Raw genomic sequence first — 16,385 nt, 5'->3', positions numbered from 1 at the left:
ACAGGAGGATGTAACAGCCTCTACCCCACAAAGAAGCAGAGTCCAGGGCCAGTTGTCTAAAACTGTTCTGCTCCATCACACCGGACCTCTGTGTGTAAATCCCATCTTACTATGGGAGTTGGGGCTCAAGGGTGCAAGGAAGTGTTGAGAGTAGGGGGTGGGAGGTGATATAGCCTCAGCAGAGGAGGCAGATGTTCCAAGAGCCAGCAGACAGTTGACAACTGTGACTTCTATGACATAACACACACAAGATAAGGATTCCAGTGACTATTGTTTTTCATGAGAACAATGGTTTCCAGTTAACACACGGCACAGAGTGTGAAATGATACAGAGCACTGACCTGTATATAATGCACGCACACACACACGGAATTAAAGGATTATTAGGAGACCGGATGTCCACATACTGCCAAAATGTGAACCCACAGAGATAATAAAAATGCGGGCAGCAGCAGTACTAGAAACGGAAAGGATTACAGCAACTTTGCGCAACACAGTCTCATGTGCCAACAGCTAGCCCACAAACGCCTGGCAACACTGGGCAACCTGTGCTGTAAATTCCTTCCCTTTTGGTGTGAAAAGGATCCTGAGGCGGTAAAACATCCTAAAGAACCATGGCCACTACCACCCATCTCTAGAAATATCAAAGTCAGAGCCTCAAGATTTTTAAAAAAGGTCAAAGCAATAAAACAGTATAACTTTTTAAATGAAAATAGATAGTTATACATATATTAATTTATTAACACAACATGGGCATTAAGGGGGGAAAAGAATGAGATAAATTAACTGGTAATAAACAAACTCATAAATCCTAAATTCCCAGATTAATGGAGTTAAACACAAAACCATAAAAGCACCAGCCCTTACATTGTCAGCTCTGCCCAAATTACCTGTACCTTCAAATGACACGGATATGCTTCCTGGTCCCGGGAAACAGAGGAAAGGGCTGGAATGATTGTCTCCCGGTGACCTCCACTTGGACGCTTAGAGTTACCATTCCTTACAGCTCACTGATGACACAAAGCCAGTTGAGGGAAAATATGGAAGCTTTGGGCAACTATGAGGTCTTGGCAGAGACCAAGGGCCACAGCACTGGCCCAGAAGGCTGGTTCCAGAACGGTCAGACCCAGCGCACATAAACCTCACACCTATTCTGTACAGTGTTCAGCTGATGGCAAAAAGGTGGCTGTGAGACCTCCCACAGAGCACCACAATCAAAGACATGGGCAAGTTCTTCACTGATATTTCCAAACACTGCATCAGTTCAAAGATATACTCCACGTTTTTTTTTAAACTATTGTATACATAGTATAGCCACAGAATTGGAGACTCCTAAAGGGATCTTAGAGATCTTCCAATTCAGCTATCTTTTTAAATAGGGCAAAGCTGTTAGGCATCTTGGCTACAGTCAAAAAATAAGTTAGGGGCAAGATCAGGACCTGACTCTCCCCAGTTTGTTCAACACTTTTTCCACTCAGGGAAAGTGACCTTGAAAACTGGTCAGATGACAAAGGCACAATTTTATTGGTCATGAAATAGCAAGTAACACAAGTACACGGTAATAGTTTCAGTAAGAGCAAAGCACAAAGAGAGTAAAAGCCTTGAATGTATGCAGCCTTTTTTAAAATTAACATTAAATTATGGAAGCCCTTGCTTTCATCTGAGCTTTAGCTGGCAATCTGTTGCTTCAATCCCAGTGAAATCTAATCACTTCTGTAGCCTAATTCAAAATGTAAGGCCAAACAGATCTGGAAAAGTACAGCCTATCCTTGTACTTAATTTATACTATACTGTGCTGTAATTAAGCCTGAAATAAAAGCTATATTCTGAGTAAAGACAAAAAGCTCTTGTTAATGGCATTCCATTCCCAATGTAGAATGTAACAAAAGCCTTCTTCATTGGGAGCCAACCGTCATTATAGCTTGCAGCTTGTATGGGGCGACTGGACTAATATTTGTACTGGGATTAGTGTTGGGAGAACCAATCAGTTAACTCCTCCACTGCAGTCTTCTATTATCCTCACAGAAATGGCCAAAAGGCAAAGAAGAAAATTGGCAGGCAGAACGACAACTATATTTATGAGATTAAACTCTCAAACCCTTCACAGTTTGCCGGGCAACTAATAACCATTTGCCAAGCTGTTCATTTAATAATGAGTCAGTTAAGCCAAAAGCAAATGTTGCTTCAACCAACCAATGCTACTGGAGTCAGACTCACTGACAAGCTCCAATTACTTACGTGACGTACTTCGTTTACAACGAGAAGTACAAGCTGCTGTACACAAACACAACGAAGTCCTCTCTTGGCCCAATGCAAGCTACCAAGTCCTCTCTTGGCCCAATGCAGCATTCCGAGTGACTGGAATTGGTATGTGACCATGTGATTTATGGAAACCAAAATGACCCACGAATTGTTTAGGGAGCAACTCCTGTGTGTGTCATGACTCTCGACCAGGGCCCACCGCTGCCGGTCCAACCCTGTACTCAGTGTCACATGACCTCAGAGCAGCTGAATGGGTTCCCTCGTCTCATCAAATACAGTGCCAACACTGAGACAGAGCAAGGACTGGGCAAAATGTCTTTTGTCAAAGCAAAGTAAGCTGGATGATGTACAACACAATCATAACACACAGTATCGTTAACGGGGGAGGAAAAAGTGGTGCCGGCTGCATTTCAAGAAGTTCATGTGTCAAAATAGGAGATCACACCCAAGTTGCCTTAGCTCTCTCCTCTCACTCTTCGCCCACCCATTCCACACCACCGATACCCTAAGTTAAAAACAGCACCCAGCAGGTATCCTCATCACTTCTACTTACTAATAGTTCATCCATACTGGTCTGGCATTTTTCCAAGTTGATCCGCTTTATTGCCACACGCTCCTGCCTGGGTTTGCACAGGGCAGCCTGAACCACAGCAGTAGCTCCGCTGCCTGAAACAAAATAAAAACAACATCAGTTATCAAACAGCCCACTTTCTGGTAACTACTCATGACCCCCTTCACAAATATCTATTTTTTAAAAAAAGGTCTTCTACTCAAGGTATTCAAAACATTATCATTTGACATCATTTTAAAGAATTTCTTTTGACATCTTTTTTTTATTTTGAGGCAGAGAAGGGAGGGATACATAGAGGGAGAGAAACATCGATGTGAGAGAGAAACATAAATTGGTTGCCTTTTGTACGTGCCCCAACCAGGGACTGAAGTCACCACCTAGGCATGTGCCCTGACCAGGAATTGAACCCGTAACCTTTCAGTCTGCAGAATGATGCCCAGCTCAACTGAGCCACTCAGGCCAGGGCTCTTTTGACATCTTTTTAAACAATTTCTTAAATATAAAAATAATTATCTGGAGGGTAAAATAAAGAAAAACTGGGCTTTGCTACAGGATACAAAGATAGTATCTGTGCTCCAGGGGCTCACAATTCAGGAAGGAGACCCCCATCCAAAGAGCCCACTGAAATACAGCATTTGCCACTGCCCAGAACACAGGCTGACAAAGTGCTGCATCTGAGGAAACAGGAACAAGTACAAGCATCTAAGCATAACCCTGCATGGAAGCCCTTACCGTCCTCAGGTCCTGATATTTCTGACCTCGGTGCCTTTTAAAAAGCCCAGGCTCTTTTTCTACTTCAGCCCAAAACGAACCACCCCTGCCTGAGCTACTTCGGGGTTTCCATGAGGTACTGCAGCGACTTATCTGCTATGAACGCCCTTGGAGGTTATCTCTTCCAAGCTTGCTCCACAATTAGAAAACCAGGAATCAGCCTGAGTATTCTCATGTGTAAAGCACGACTTTCAAGGATGCCAAGTAAAATGATGCAAATGTGTAATTACAAAAGCTCTCTCAGCATTCACGTGAATTTCCTATTCCTAAGATTTAGTGATCGTTAGCTAATGCACTCAAACTCCTAGGAGACCAAGTCATGTCGTTATTCATATTTTATAAGAGCAAAATGTAGACATGTAATGATTTGTGGCAGAGCACAAAGAGCTCTTAATCGGATTTATATTCCATAGGGGCAAAAACGACCTCTAGGTTAAGGCATCTCAATTCTGCAAGGAATACCAAAAATCTCATTCTAATCACGTAAATCCTCTGGCACTGGAGGGCTGTCAATGAGAAAAACAGCCCATGCTCAGGACTGTGCAAAAGGGGGCCAGGCGTGACCACATACCTTTCTCCCTAAGGTGTTTTTTTAGAACTTACTTCCCAAATGAGTCATGAAATATCTTCAGCGGGGAGAAGGAGCATCTTTTGGCAATAAGAAAGAGATTGGTAATGACAGAAAGGTGAGACATCTCTAGTGCAGTGCAAGGCTTTGAGGAAGTGCAAGGAAGTGCCCCAACAGGTGTCTTTACAGTTAAAGTTCTGCCCTTTCTCCTGCCCCACCGGGGCCTGGTGACTCGAGAAGATCACCTTAATGCTCTAAGCCCAGGTCTCCAACTTCAAGACCCCTTCCAGGAAGTCCAACCTGAGTTCACCGGGGAAGAAAATCCGCCCGTACTGACCTCCACTGGACAGTGGGCACTTTGCTCATGTAATTCTCCCTACCAGCCTTACATTTTTTATTAGCCTCATTTTACATGTGAGAAGACTGGGACTCGTAAAACTTACCGACACAGCTGGTAACTACCTGAGCTGGGATCTGAGGCAGGTCTGCCAGACTCCAAGCTCTAGACTTGCTCCTACCTCACTCAAACTAGAGTACACTCTTCCCTTCCTCACTCATTGTAGCCTTGCTAAGAAAGTATTTTCTTCTGCCCTATATCGTTGAAGAAAAGAGAAACAGCCCAGAGGGAAGGGTTGGGTGAACCTCCCTCTCGCTGGAGCTCAGTCCCAGGGGGACAGAGTGCTACTGTCAGAGGCTGCTGAAAAGGGCCTTCCTGTCCCTAACCTCAGTGCTCCCTCCATCAGCTGCTACTCCAAGTCCACTGGACTGGCCTCACTGCCCTGCAGATCACAGCATGCTGGGCTCAATCCAGAACCCTCCAGACACCAGAGCCCAGCAACACAAAGGGCCCTGCTGACAGCAAAGTGCATTTCCCAGTCAAGGCCTCCAGAGAGCCCAGAGCAGGAGGTCATCACTAAAGCAGCGGCACCAAAAGGGGTAAGTAGCTAGTTAGCTCTGGGTCTGGTGCCCAGTGGAAAAATCAATAAACATCTCTAACCAGCTGCTGATAGGAAGCCATTCTCAGCCCTTCCTGTGGTAAATCTCCCTCCAATCCCACCCCTCCAACCTCAATCCACATGCCAGAACATTTTCTATCTAGTCAGGGAACTGAAAAACAGAGGAAAAAAAATTCCCAGAAAGGATAGAACAAGTGCATGTAATAGGGGACTACCTCTCATAGTCAAGTCCATAGCTATAAAAGCCTCCTGACTTCCACAGACACATGCAAGAATATGGACACGAATAAGAATTCCAGGAAGCAGGAGGCAGTGGTGGGGAGAGCTTTCATTAGAGCTTTACAACTGAAGACGTGTTACTGCTTTACGACTACCGCTGCCTGAAGAACTACAGAACTATGGGCAGCATCCCCTCTCCAGAGAGAATAAATATGCAATTTCCTGACCTGAGATTACTGTCAGAGCTTGACTGGGTTTAACCATTCATTGGACAGTTTTTGAGATCCTGCTTTGAATCCAAAGATTACCTTCAACTACAAGGGAGATCAAGAACAGTATCAGAGAGGTGCAAGGAGCCTTAAACACCATCAAGTCCAACCCTTCACTTCATGCAGGAAGTCAGCAAGGGAAGAGACCTTTCACCCCAAACCCAGTTGGCCGGCACCTTCATCTGGACTGCCCAGCCTCCAAACGGTGAGAAATAAACTTTTGTTGTTTACGGCACCCATTCTTCGGCATTTTGTTATAGCAACCCGAGAGGACTAATCCAAAAGACTTTCATTGCCTATTCTAGGTCACTGTCCCACAATCACCTGTGGTAAATCATGCCATACAAATGAGAAGATCTCAAAAACCTCCTGATTAAGTGTCCAGCAATAAGAGGAAAGAGCCAACTGAAGGGCCTCTGGTAGGCCACCGTAGTTCCTAAATCTTAGATTAGCGAGACCCTTGAAAAGCAGGTTAGACAGGGATTCTGCTCAGCCCTAGTGAGGATTCCCTCTGTAATGTCAGGCCTAATTTCTCTCTAAGCCTCAGATTCCTAAATGGGCGTAATGAAATGTACTCGTAAGGCCTAATAACATAATGGGCTTCACAGCCCTGGAAACATCCACTCACAATAAGTGCTCGGCTGTCTCTCCGGGGCTCATTTCTGCATCTGTGACATGAAAGGGGCAGACTCTCTCTGCAGTTCACGTGGCGCCCAAGGGAGAAGAGAGAGGGCAGAGTAGTTCCAGGTTATGACCAAGTTTTATTTCGCTTACCAAAAATATTCAGCTGGTTTAGAAGGGGGGAGGGCAGATAAAGGCGAGATGATGTCTAAGGTCTGACACAACACGATGAATCTAAATATCTAAAATGTAAGAGAATAAGCCAGAAAACTGAGGAACAGCTATGACTGAATACTCTATAGTTAAACTTCTCACTGAAAATGTACCTTACTAACCTCAAAAATTATCTTAAAAAAATCTTTGTCCACCCAGAGCCCAAGAGTTTATATCCTAGCCCAGCCATGTATCAACTGCTTATCCTTGCATGACTTTCTTCATTTCTCCATGCCTCAGTTTCTTCATTTATAGGATGGTAAGAATAGCACTGAGGTCGAAGGGTGGCTGTGATGATCGAAGGAGCTAACACATCGAAAGCCCTGGGAACTGTGCCTGGCACATGGGAAACACTAATTAAATCTTAGATGGTATCACTCCTCAGGGAAACTCCTCCAGGTCAACTGTTGGTGTTCTGCCAATTTGTCATTTCAATGCTACATAATATTTTGTGGTGCTGATGTACCACAAGTTATTCAGCCCTCCTTCTGTTGATGAGTATTCTCTTTATTTCCAGCCCCTCTCCATAAGAAATATATAGCAATAAATATCTGGTACCTTTAAAATATGGACTAGTCTACACACATTTCTGAATGTTAAAGTTAGGGTGAAAAGGAGCCAACTGTCCAGTAGCCCATAAATGTTGAGATTTAAAAAATAAACCAGCAAGAGGTATTACACTAGCCTCTGGCATGAATGGTGGCCAGTGGGAGAAAGGATACAGTAGACTGCGTGCCCGGATACAGGGCACGCAGACCTCGCACACACACCAGGCTGCACACAGGAAGGCCTCGCTTCTCCAGGCAGCTACAAACAGCTGACCCTCCCGAGTGACCCGGTTTGTGTTACAGCCAAGCAGCTGAGTTATGTCCTTCTGCCTCCATCAAAAGAACCAGAGGAGAGCTGCCTTCTGAGGTTGTTGGAGCAGATTTAGAGCTTACCACAAATAAATGAATAAGTAAAGACCAGGGTGAGGCGGAGAAAAGGCCACTCAGTGAATGTGCTTACACTTCGCCACTGACCTGGATAAACCACCTCACTCGGGAAAGTGTGGCTTGTTATTGCCTGTAGAGGTCACGGACCTCACCAAAGAAAACCAGCGCTCACAGAACTCAGCCAGAACCATCTGATGGCACGGAGAAACAGCAAGTACCCTGGGGTTCCGATCACAGGAGAGATACAGGGAAACTGGTGTGTGGAATCGAACTGGAATCAATGAAACGTCAATAAACTCACTTTGGACCTGCAGCAATGTCTAAACCAAAAAAAAAAATTTAAACCATTTTAAAAACCCTATACTACTTACTAAAATCAAAAAGGGATGGGGTAGAATTATCTAACATAAACAGAATCACTAAGGAAGTGACAAGGAGGTGCAGAGAAATTTGAAGCACCAGTTTGAAGGGGAGTGGTTTGTATGTGATAAGGAGTTGTTAAATAACAAACCCTAATTTCCATCTAATTCACTGGGTTTAATACGGGGATTTACACCTAGTCGTGTTTTGTCTTCTTAATTTTACACACGAGCTAAGAAATCATTCTGTGAGTATGTTTAATTGCCAGTTTAAAAAAATAGCAGTCTGAAGAGGACTCAGAGTTCAGAACCTCACAGGCGAAACTGTATTCTAGGATTCTAACCCTAACACTGAGACAAACTGACACAAAATGTGAGTAAACATACAATCGCTCTCAGTGAATGTATGTTTTTTAAGAAAAAGGCTATCCTATCTTGATTTGGGGGGACCCGGCTGTTGACAACCTGGTCCCAGAGACTTGGCCCTGCATCACTTGTTAAAGAAGACACTACCTTCTTTAACAACATCAGGCAGAATTAGTCACCTCCTCTCAGCTCCCAGAGATTCATGACCGCCTCATCCTAGTGCTACCCGCTGGTGGAGCAGTATCCCTCAGCCTCGTTACTTCTGGAAGCAGCCCTTTCACCAAGGCCCCTGCCTGGATCGCAGGAGGTCCTCAGTAAAAGTGTTTGCTAAGTGAATGAAACTCCTATCAACCCATCCCTGGGGAGGGCACCTGTAGACAAAGGAGGTGAAGCTGTGCTCACAGCCAGGTGTGCTCACAGGAGAGTACACCCTGGCAGAGGCTATACAACCTCCACACGAAGAAGAGGAAGAGCAGTCTTTTCAATATGCTTGGTGCATGTGGCAGTTACCTTCAGGAACGAACATAGAAAGGCCATCTGTCATCTGCCTGGAGGCTGTTCTGACCTGCAAAACACCTCTTTCAGTTCCGGACTCAGAGTCACAGGAAAGCTCGCACTGAAGAGCAATGTTCCACTGGAATGAGCTGGGAACCTCGTTTTTTTAAAAAAAAAAAAAAATTGAACCCCCTGGCCAATGCTCAGCATGTAGAAGCCATCTGAAATGAGACAGGCTACAATAAAGTAGGACCTTCTATAAGTCTACTTGGGTATAAAGAGGTGATATAAAGCACCTAACAACATGAAGAGGTGGCAGGTAGGAGCCAATGACAGCCCTCAAAATCCATCTCGGGAAACACGGCATCAGGCCCTAGACTGCAGGAGGGACACATTCCTACAGAGCAAACTGGGTTTTATACTCAGATAAAGGTCACACTGAAGTCCTTGTACCCTGCAGACTCAAAGCCCCATGATCTGGCAGGACTGAAAAACTTCCTGTTCTGCTCTGAGGGGGTAGCAACAACTCCAGGCAAAACCCACTCATTTTACTGATTAAATCGGCCAAATAGGAGCCAACATTCCACAAAGGAATGTCCATTGCTATGCACACAGATAAACAGATACACCCACTGGCAAAGGCCAAAAGACACAAGTGTCCTGGTTCTAATATGGTATTGTTGGTGGTCTCCAATTCCTTACCGCTCCAACCTAAAGCCACGTGGAAATGGGAAGGGCTCTAAATGCAAAAACAAGAGCCAGTATCTGCTTTGACATCAGTTCCACTCACCCCTTCTCATCTGCATGAATGCTGCCTCTGTATGAAGAAGAAGAAGGTATCCCTCTGAGTGGAGAGCAGCAACCGGGGAGTGCAAGGCCTGGCGAGTGCACAGTGCACAATTAGCAGGGAAGCTCCCTTCTCTAGCTAATTGCATCAGCTCTTGCTGGGCTGAACCAGAGTTAGATGTTCAGCCTCCAGGGACAATGTACGAACTTGGTGGCCTTTGGTCAAAGATTAGCATATCCACAGCCCCTATTCTATAAAAAAATAAAATAAGTAGTTTGTTTCTAAGCCCCAGAACAACCCCACATTCAAGAAACAGCCCCGTGAGAAGACCCTGGGTTAAGACAGATTTTCTCAAAGTCTCGGAGACTTGGTAACTACATTAGAAATACCTAAGAAGTCTGTTTATAAAGCTGATCTTGAGCCCATATCCAATGTACTGAATCACAATTATTGCAACTGGAGGCCTGGAACCTGCATTTTTAATAAATTTCTCCAGCAATTTCCCTATCCTCTTGAGAACCATGGGTCTGGGATAGCGGCTGCTCTCCCCTCCTCCCCTGCCAGGACGCTAGGAGGCCAGGCCGGGAGACAGCTGGGAAAAGGAGGTACACTAGGTACTGTAACAAATATTATTAATATAAAGAATTGGTCCCATAGGTGTTAGAGGACTGAAAAGACTGAGTGATACAGACTAGAAGAACTTTAGGAAGCAGCTGCCGCCCCCAGGGCTGCAGAAATCTAAAAGGGGGTTGGGGTCATGAGAGCCTACCAGTTTCGAGGAGACCCACAAGGGCAGGACCCAGACCTCAGCGGGGCAGGTGCTGATCTCTGGATTTCTGAGAAAGGACTGACAGTGAGAGTCCACATGGGGCCGAGACCTAACTCCTGAGGACTGGCTGGGGATGGCAACTCTGGGGGCTGCTGAGACGTCCAAGGAAGCTGCTGCTGGCAGAGTGAAAGGCCCCTCCTGGAAGGAGCTGACAGGAACAGCACGCCAACGTGACGAAGCATGTTCCTGCTCCCTCCTCCAGCTTCCTAGAATCCCCCTAGTTTCCCCTGGTAGAAGGGTCTGACAGGGAAACAGCAGGCAGGGAAGAAATGTGCTTTGCCCAATACCAGTCCAATACACAGGCCAGTCCAGAAAGGTCTACCTAAGGCTTCAAGACAACCCCACCTCATCAGGAGCCCAGGGAGCACAACAGCATCACTTCCAAGGAGAGGTCGGGCCGATTCCAACCTCCACCTAACAGAGGCCAAGCTGCCCCTTCCCCCAATTCTCATTTCACTCTGTTTTCGAGCATAATTCCTAATATGACCCTTTTTAATGTCTCACACTCCTGAAAGCTTCACTCTGTACTTCCAAACCCAGCCCAGCCCACTGGACTTCCTCTTGGTCATGTAGTGCTGAATGAGTGGGAGTCTGCAGCCAGACAGCCTTCCGCCCTGCAACCTTGGGTAAGCTGCTTGCACGTTTGTGCCTCAATTTCATCAACTACAAAAAGGGAATGACAATAGCACCTACCTCACAGGATGGCTATTAATATTAAATGAGATAATGCACGCAAACATAACAATACAAATGAAGACACCTGGCACTGAAATGTTGAATTTTCTTTTGACTGGTAACATTATAAACAATATGATTATCCTAGACACCTAGATGGACACTAGGTCTACTACAGCTTCCGAAAAAAAATGCCTTTTTACCCTCCTCCCCCATCACCTCTGCTCCCAGAGTCCCAGTTCTTGCCAGCTTCTAGTTATCTCCATCTCAATGAACCCTGCTTTGGGTAGCCAGCATTGACAACTAACTTCTGTACCACGTGGTTGGATGTACAGAAAATTATGGAGGGAAATGATTCAATGCTGCAGATCTACATCTCCGGTAATCAAATATCCTTGGCTACCACTCCCACGAAACAGCAAGTACCTAAAAAATTTCTCCTACCTCAAGGACAAAAGGAAAAATATCCTTCACTTTAATGCCACCCACCCCTCCCTATCTCTCCATCTGATTTGATTTTACTCAATCAAATTCCTGTTTTATCTCATCTCCCCTAGCAACCTGAGGCTCTACTCCAAGTTAAAAACACACAACAGGAAGTAAAGGAACACCTACAGCATAGAGTTCTTCTTCCTCTCTCTCGATGCACTCTGACCCAGAAACAGGGGGATGATGCCACATTCTGAAAGGACTGCAGAAACACCCCATGAAGGGCCCCGACAACCCAGCAGACCCCGATGGAAGCAGCAGCATGCTTTCAGTTCCTGCCTCCAGCAGCCCCACCCTGTGGGTCCTCCTAATGGAAGCCATCAGCAAGATCCCACATTACCACCAGTGGGAGGCTGCCAGGACATCAGGAGAACTCTCCCTCTCATAGCCTTAAATCTGGAGGCCAAAGTGTTAGAACTGGAAGATGTGCAGAGAGTACAAGGGGTCACCTGGATACCCTATGCAAAATGTAGATGCTGATTTAGTATGTCTGGGTGGGGTCTGGGATTCCACATTTGCACAGGCTACCAGGGGATCTGATGCATCTAGTCCATGGACCCCACTTTGAACTGGTACAGCAGACGGGATAACAGCTGACACAAATCACCCAAAAGTTTCCTGGTATTCACCTACTAACAAAGGAGCAGAAGGTTTAGAAACCTCCTGCCTAACTCCTAGGCCCCTGTGGCTGACTGGGGAGGGAAGTGTGAACCTTGGGAAAGCAGATGCCTGAGGAGTCAGGGATGAGAGACACCAGCCTGGGGATGGCGCTCCCAGGCTCTCAGGAGTCCAGAAGGAGCAAACTCCTCTCCAGGGAAGCATGCTGGGGGGTTTTGTGTGCAGTTAGGTCTTCAGAAATGAAGATTCAACACCCCTCCCCACTGTAAGTGTACTATCCCATTGCTCAGCTGTTTTCAGAAATTCACTGCAAATGGAAGATGAGGAGGACTACACTTTCCTGCCTCAGTGGACGAGGTGCAATTAAACTACAGAGTTATTTTCAGCAACTATGGTTGAAATTTAGTTGGGCTTCAGTTATCTAGAAATTGGTTTTATTAACCCAGAAGATATCATTTCTCAGCTATTGTGGGTAAGTAAGGGCACACAGTACACAAAGTGGAACAGCGGACGGGTCACTGGATGTGCTTTCAATTCAGCGTCTGCCGGCCCCAGGCAGAGTCGCACCGAACAACCAGGTGTCCTCACAGTGGTGCCATGTCTAATCCAACACAGACCGGCAACCTGGCACAACGTTTCCAGGAACAGAGGCATTACAAACATTGTTTTCTTTAATTAAATCTACTTCCTTACAGCATGAGGTCTCGATACCTGTGCCCATATCGCTAATGGGAAGCAGATGTGTATTCTATGGAGAGCTGATTAGGATGGCATAAGTTTAAATATGACATAGTCACTCATTTATTACCTTTTTTATTTTGATAGCTAGACTGGTTATATGGATTAGTACTTGTTAAATTGATCTTTTAACAAATAAACTTGTTCATTTCTTTTGGGTGTCATTTATTCAATAAATGATAGTATTTAGTTTTATGTCTTCACTGTCAAGTTTTTGGTCAACTAACATGTCCACCTTGAACTCTAAGCTCTCAGAAGGTAGGTAGTTACCTACACCCCTGATTGGCCCTGCTCACTGGTAAGATGACTCCTCCTGCACATAATATAATGAAAACCTATTAGTGATAATGGCCGAGCCCTCAGGCTAGGCTCTGGGCTGTGAACTAATAGGAACAGTATTGGACCAAAATCCTGAAAAAGCCCAAATTCCAGATTCAATCTCATCACTTGTCAATTAGCTTCCCCCTGTCACTTCACCCCACCCAGTCCCAGTAAGGAGCACAAAATGGGCAGATGGGTGTAACAACACCACTGCACTAACAGAGCAGGGGTGGGCAGGAGCGACCAGAGCACAGGACCTGCTCCATCTACCATGCATGCATAACAACTGGAACAATCAATGCCTCCCACACACAAAGGAGAACAGCATCTTGGAGTTGGGAAGAACTTCAATTGATAGCTCACATCATCATGTAATGACAGAACACATACTTGTTACTCATTTAGCAGTTTGTATTGAGCTTCTGGAACATGCCAGGCACTACTCAAGGTGCTGGAAAAAAGTGCCTGCCCCCATGTGGTTTATATTTTAATAGGGGGGAGGAGGGAGTAGATTTTTTTTAAATCAAAAATAAAATCATTTCATTTAGTGATCAGTGCCACGACCACAATAAAACTAAGTAAGGCACGCTATCACTTGGTGAGGAGGGGCACTCGACCTGTGACAGGCAGGAAACCTCTCTGAGGTGCTGACATCTGGGCTGATGAGAGGGAGCCGCCCAGCCCCCTCTCATCATGGATGAAGCGACCCAAGGGAAGGGGAAGCATATACAAAGGGCCCGACGCCCTTTCCTCCTGAAAATTATCTGGGAGCGGGACACATTTAAGTGCTAAAACGAAATATGTGATCACCTCTGATACAAATGTCACTGCATTTTATAATAAATAGTCCTTCCCAAAACTCTGCCACCAGGACTCCTCCATCCACCAGACTATATTCTCCTCGCTCCAGATGACAATTTCAAAGACTTGGGCTCCCATGCATTTATTCGATCAGCCTCCGACATATAAAGGAATGAGTTTGGAGAGCTTCAGGGACAGAGACAAGGGCAGTGCGGCTACAGCTTGTTGACGGAGAGGGCTGGTGGAAAACTGACAGTCAGACAGGTGGAAAGGGGACTAAACACAAGGAGGGAGCCCTGGAGACCAAACTAAGTGCTCTGAAGAATTTTGAAAAGAAGAACTATGTGACCTGGCTCTCATTTTAACAAAGCTCACTCTGGCTGCTCTGCAGCAATGAGGTTGTAGGTGGGGCAAGAGCAAGAGCAGCATGCTGGGTCAGGGAGTTGCTGTCCATGTCCAGGTACAATGTCCTGATGGCCAGAGCTGGGGGCACTGAGTGGGGAAGGAGAAAAGTGGTTGAATCAGGGATATTTTTAGAGGTAGAGCCATAGGTTTTGCTGACGGATTGGAAAATATCCGGGGAGGAGGGAGGAAATCATTTAGGTTCTAAAACAAAATACATGATCACCTCTACCACAATCATTTCCACGTTGTATAATGAACAGTCCTCCCCAAAACTCTGCCACCAGCACTGTCCATCACCGCAATATAGTCTTATCTCTCCAGATGACAGTTGCAAAGGCTTGGGCTCCTGTGCATTGTTTGATCCAACTCCAACATCAAGAACAAGGAAGGGTGAGGATGCAGGGGAAGTAGATGTGAAAACTTCCTTCCCGCTCTCTCCCACTTACTAAGTGAGGACAGGCAAGCAAGAGGGGGACGTGTTTCCACATATTCAAGAGACAGTCCTGGGGGAAAAAAAGAACTGTTCGCTCATCTCTTACAAAGGAGTATTTGGTGTGCACTGCCTCCTAAGAAGAAAAATTTTATAAAAACAAATGAAGAAATATAAATATTTGATATTTAAAGGTATTTTTTCCATCCTACTATTTTATTCTTGGAGGCTTAAAAGAAGTACTTAACTAGTCAAATGAAACTTTTTCCCTCCCTTCCTTAAAATTAAACCATACTAAGTAACAATGACAAAAAATGTTTTAAATAAGTTTTTAAAAATTCCATTACCCAAACACAACTATTTTCATGGTAGTGTATTATATTCTAATCCTTACTCATATACAGACACATGCATAACTTACATATACTCACATATATATATTCATAATTATGACTATTCTGCTAGTTGCACTGTGAATTAGTTGTGAACATTTTTCATGTTTGTATTAGTTGCAACACAACATCCCAATTTGTTACTGTACCATAAATTATTACCTTTAACCCTAAAATTGGGCATTTGACTCCCTTTCTCTCAGTTTTGTATAATAATTTTAAAGGGATAACCCACCTTTGGTATAATAAAAGCTAAAACCATGGCAAATGCATAAGCGTTGAGGCTCTTGTAAAGTCACCATATTTCTAACTCATTAAATCACTTATGAAATCATTTATCTGTCAATGATTTGCCAAACCAAGTGAGTAAAAAGAAATACATCAACCGCATTCCAGGATTATCTACCTAGGATACTAGGATAACTCACAAAGCACAAAATCAGCTGAACCTACACCAGAAAGTGTGAACTTTTTTTAAACAAGTGAATGGACTATGGACTCAAATGGGACATCACATTCTCTGCACTATAATTTCACCAGTCTTAGCCTTTGCCAGGTGGCTAAGTACTGTTAAGAGTTCACAGATGAAACACTGCAAAGGACAACTCTTTGAATGGTTTAAGAATAGTACTACATTAAAATAGGTTACTATATTTAAACGTGTGGGTAATTTAGACATGTAAATAACGTCCAGATGCCTGTTATATATGGACAGAATACTGTACAGTGTTCTAAAGGTGTCCTTCCTTTGAGGCTCCCTAACTCCTCAATGCATGTCTAAAATAATGTCACATACTCATGCAATCACCAGGGTCCCAGCTGTCCTCCACATTCTCACCATGGCACTGTATTTCAGGCAATGCTAAAAGTAGCAGAGGGGCAGGGAAACCACAGGGCTTTAGTTTCAGGGAATGTTTAAAAGAAAAATCCCATATCCCTTGATACCCTGATACCCAAAGGGGTATACTGCTCAGCAGACATGAAGCTGCTCCACCGAAGTTTGTTTGAAGCTTTAACAGGGGGCCAGGAAAGTGTGCAAAGACTCTTTCGAGCCTTGGGGACCAAAATGGGTCACCTCTCCCGTGTTTTTGTTCGCTGTCCTTGGCATGTGAGACCAACCACATGCTTCAGGAAAGCATGTGGAGGAGAAAACTCGATGGCTGTCCGCAGTAGAGATCTGATCTCACCAAGCGACAGCCTGTTCTCCATCCTGGAAAACTGAGGGAGTTTTGCAAACTGCACCATGTTTCAAAGCCACTGGTGGAGACAGGCCATGCTAAGGCATTCCGTGATGA

General features: G+C 44.9%; 1 protein-coding gene across 2 annotated transcripts in view; it reads right to left on the bottom strand.

The window, feature by feature from the left end:
* Positions 1–16,385, bottom strand: part of STK39 (serine/threonine kinase 39) — a 274,172-nt gene that overhangs the window by 216,203 nt on the left and 41,584 nt on the right. For both annotated transcript variants that reach the window (XM_028510126.2, XM_036023351.1), the window contains exon 2: positions 2,816–2,928. In XM_028510126.2, the coding sequence (XP_028365927.2) occupies positions 2,816–2,928 (113 nt within the window). The remainder of the gene's footprint in view (positions 1–2,815; positions 2,929–16,385) is intronic.

This window comes from Phyllostomus discolor, chromosome 4 (genome assembly GCF_004126475.2).
Source record: "Phyllostomus discolor isolate MPI-MPIP mPhyDis1 chromosome 4, mPhyDis1.pri.v3, whole genome shotgun sequence".
Lineage (NCBI taxonomy): Eukaryota > Metazoa > Chordata > Mammalia > Chiroptera > Phyllostomidae > Phyllostomus > Phyllostomus discolor.
Note: the sequence above shows the minus strand (reverse complement) of the source record. Positions and strands in the feature narration are given on the sequence as shown.